The 4,093-nt window shown below is 40.0% G+C and overlaps 1 gene segment (V, D, J or C); it reads left to right on the forward strand.

The window, feature by feature from the left end:
* The first annotated feature begins 1,588 nt into the window (after positions 1–1,588).
* On the forward strand, positions 1,589–3,684 carry LOC100656943 (immunoglobulin heavy variable 1-69-2-like). The segment is given in 2 exon segments: positions 1,589–1,983; positions 2,069–3,684. Coding segments are annotated over 2 exon segments (471 nt in total).
* The last annotated feature ends 409 nt before the right edge of the window (positions 3,685–4,093 follow it).

Below are 4,093 nucleotides of genomic sequence, written 5' to 3' on the forward strand. Positions count from 1 at the left end.
GATTTCATTTTACTTGGATCCACAATCAATGCTCATAAAAGCAGCAGCCAAGAAATCAAAGAATGCATTTCATCGGGCTAATCTGCTATAAAAGACCTCTTTAAAGTGTGAAAAAGCAAAGATGTCACTTAGAGGACTAAGGTGTTCCTAAGCCAAGCCCTGACATTTTCAGTCACATCATAGGTATGTCAGAGGTGGACAGTGAATAAACAAGAGTGAAGAAGCATTGATGTCTTTGAAATGTGGTGTTGGAAAAGAATAACGAATATGCCATGGCCTGGCAGAAGAACAAACAAGTTCTGTCTAGGAGGAAGTACTTCCAGAATGTTCTTGGTAAGCGAGGATGGAGAGACTTTGTCCCTTTCTTTGGACATGTTATCAGGAGGAAACAGCCCATAGAGAAGGATATCATTTGGTTAAGCTATAGGGTCATCGAAAAAGAGGGAGACCTTCAACGAGATGGATTGGCAGAATGGTTGCAACAGTGAGCTCTAACATAGCAACAATTGTGAGGATGGCACAGTACCAGGCAGTGTTTTGTTTTGTTGCACATAGCGCCCCTATGAGTCCAAACCTGACAGTGGCATCTAAGAACAACCACCACAACAAATTTTATTGGGAGTATTAAACTAATTTAATTAGGTAATGATGACCAGGGTTATAAGTAGAATTTCTAGCATTTATACCCATGTTATGTTAATAGTCCAGGAATGGTACTAGTAGTTTGCCATTGGCTACTAACCTAAAGACTGGAAGTTCAAACCTACCTGGCAACACAAGAGAAGAAAGTTCTAGGCATCTGCTTCTGTAAAGATTATAAACCAAGAAAACCCTATGAATAAATTCTACTCTTTAACACATGGTGTCACCTTCAGTTGGAATTGACTTGATGGTAATGGGTGTGTTTGTTGGTTTTTATAAATGTCTTCATAGTGATGATCTGAAGACAGGATTTTGTCATTAATTCAGTGGGTCTGGTAGTTTGGGAGACACACAATCCCAGGAATAAGACATTCAGGTGTCAAACCCAAGTGATACTACTTGGGAGGATGTGTGAGAGGCAGGTGGTATGTCAGAGGTTGTGGCAGGTGTACGGATTTAAGTTGATCAGAAATCAATTAACATAGATGAAAAGGATGGAAGTCAACTAAAATGCATAAATACTGTGAGAAATTATACTATGTGGGATATGAGAATGAGACCAGTGTTATTAAATACGAAGTCATGGAAAGGTTTCTGAACTGTGACTTTCACAATTTCTATTATCGGTGACATCAGAAACAGATCCCTATATCACTAATGACAGGGATGGTCTGAAAACAAAAAGTCTTCTTACTGAACAGCCTGGGTGCTCAGGAGAATCACACAAGTGCTTGGAGACATTTTCCCAGGAGTGAGGAGCAGATTTCAGTGCTGCCTAGGAACCTGCTGAACACTCACATTGGATAACGGTTCTTCTCTGAGTTACACTTCACCTGTGCTTGGTGCCTGAAGGACCATAATGAAGTCAGCCCACCTGGTCAGAATCACAGCCTGTGACGGACCCCAGAAAAGTTCCATGTAGTCTACACCATGTAAAGTACTGGTCACAAGGAAGAGCAGACCTGTGGGTGTTGCATCCCTAAGTGCTAAGAGCTCTGTTTGTGCAGTGTATGTGGTTAACACAAAATTAACAAGTACCCAGTAAAAAGACACATACATCTACAAGGATTAAGACTTGCACCCTCAGCATTGTGGAGTTGTGCGGTCTCTGTGTCTTCTATCTTCTCCTTCTTAGGCTAAGCCAGTTACTGAGCTATGAATTATTCATCCTCTTGAATATGCAAACAATCTGGGGTCTGTTGAGTTAAATGGGGATATGTCTGTGTCCTCCACAGCATCAGCCAATAACCACATCCTTCTCATACAGAAGCACCTGAGAACACAGCTCCCTCATCATGGATTGGAGCTGGACAGTCCTCTTCTTCGCGGCAGTAACTACAGGTAAGATAGCCCGCGGGTCCAGGACTGAGGAGGGGGCTGCAACTGCTTAATATATATTATGTCCACCTGTGTCTGCTCTCCACAGGTGTCCACTCTGAGGTCCAGCTGGTGCAGTCGGGGGCCGAAGTGAGGAAGCCAGGAGCATCCGTGAAGGTCTCCTGCAAGGCTTCTGGATACACTTTCACCAGCAAATATATGTACTGGGTGCGACAGGCCTCTGGGAAAGGGCTTGAGTGGATTGCACGACATGACCCAGAAGATGGTAAAACAATATACTCACAGAAATTCCAGGGCAGAGTCACCATCACCAGCGACACATCCACGAACACAGCCTACATGGAGCTAAACAGTCTGAGCTCTGAGGATACAGCTGTGTATTACTGTGCAACCACACAGTGTGATAACCACATCCTGACTGTGTCAGAAACCCTGAAGAAGGACGCAGCATCTGTCGGAAGGAGGCAGGAGATTACAGGGAAAATTTGGGTGACAATTTCCCTAAATGACTGAGAAACAGAAAAAATAGAAAGATGCATTCACTATAATTAGGTGAGGAACAATGGAACCCGACTGAACATACCTAAATACCATGAAAATTTCTACTGCGTGGATTTCAAGAACGAGGCCCAAAGTTAACGAAACTATAAATTTTCCATGCAACAATTACCCTGTAAGTAAAATCCATATTCAGAGGAGAGGTTCAATTGTGTGAGATTAATTTCAAAGTCAGTTGGGTAATTATCATGGGGGACAATTTTTAGATTACATAGTAACCTTATATTTAACTTCCAAAAAAATCACCCTACTATCTTAAAAAGAAGCTGTATCATTTTACGTTACCACCAGCAAAGACTGAGAATTCTTAGCATTCCAAATTCTTGTCAAAATACTGTTGACAGTACTTTGGGTTTCAGTCATTCTGATAGGCTATGAATGCTATCTCATGGTTGTTGTACTGTATTGTTCCCTAATGAATGATCTCTTTGAATATCTTTTTCAGTGAGATGTTGCTTAGAACAAAGGTCAATTTTTTTTTAACTTTTTTGTTTTCTTCAGTTAAGTGTCCTTGTATATTCATGATACAAGTCATTTACAAAATATATGATTTTCCAATATTTCTCCTGGTCTATTTCTTGTCTTTTCATTTCCTTAGCAATGACTTTTGCAGATTGAAAAAAATAGTTTTGATATTGACCATTTATTAATATTTTATCTTTTTTGGTCATGTTTTTGATGGTAAATCTAAAACTCATTTTCTGATCCAAGGTCACTCAGAATTTTTCCCATGACTGTAAGCACAGAACATACTAAAGGAATGGGGAGTTCGATTTCATCGTTTGATCCTGAGAGTACGTACATGAGTCATTTGGAATTCTTCTGTATGAGCTGTTCGTCTCCTCCTCCACATTTAAAAAAAAAAAAAATTTCAATCATTTGCTAAAATCAGTATGGACTCATAGATATTGGTTTTATTATTTGTGACATAATCCAATATTCTGCTGTTCATTTAGCGTTCGTAAATTTCCAGCTTTTTTGAGCTATTGAGAGCTCTTTTAGTTTGACTCTCATTGTTTGCCATACGTTTACTGAGTTATTTATTTCCAGTATTCCTGTACAGTGGCTAATCAGAGTCATTGACCCAGGCACTCGTTGGAAAATAAACAAAATGATCAACTAGATAGCAGTGCTTACGTGAAGGTACTTTTGCCTCTAATTTTACAGATTGCCTCCATTTCCAAAGTTACTTGGGTTAGCACATTTCTCCCTACCCTCTTCCGTGAGTTCTTTCACAAATTTGTAATATCACTAATTTTTTTAGACAATCTGAATTCCGTCCTGACATCTTAAATTATAGGTATTAAAAAAACACTTTGTCGTCGAGTCAATTCTGACTCATACTGATCCTAGAGGACAGGGTTTTACTGCCCCATAGGGTTTCCAAGCGGCACCTGGTGAATTCAAACCGCCCTTTTTTTTTTTCATTTTTATTGTGCTTTAAGTGAAAGTTTACAAATGAAGTTAGTCTCTCACACAAAAACTTATATACACCTTGCTACATACTCCCACTTGCTCTCCCCCTAATTAGGCAGCCCGCTCCCTCCCTCCACTC

Source organism: Loxodonta africana, chromosome 21 (assembly GCF_030014295.1).
Source record: "Loxodonta africana isolate mLoxAfr1 chromosome 21, mLoxAfr1.hap2, whole genome shotgun sequence".
Classification (NCBI taxonomy): Eukaryota; Metazoa; Chordata; class Mammalia; order Proboscidea; family Elephantidae; genus Loxodonta; species Loxodonta africana.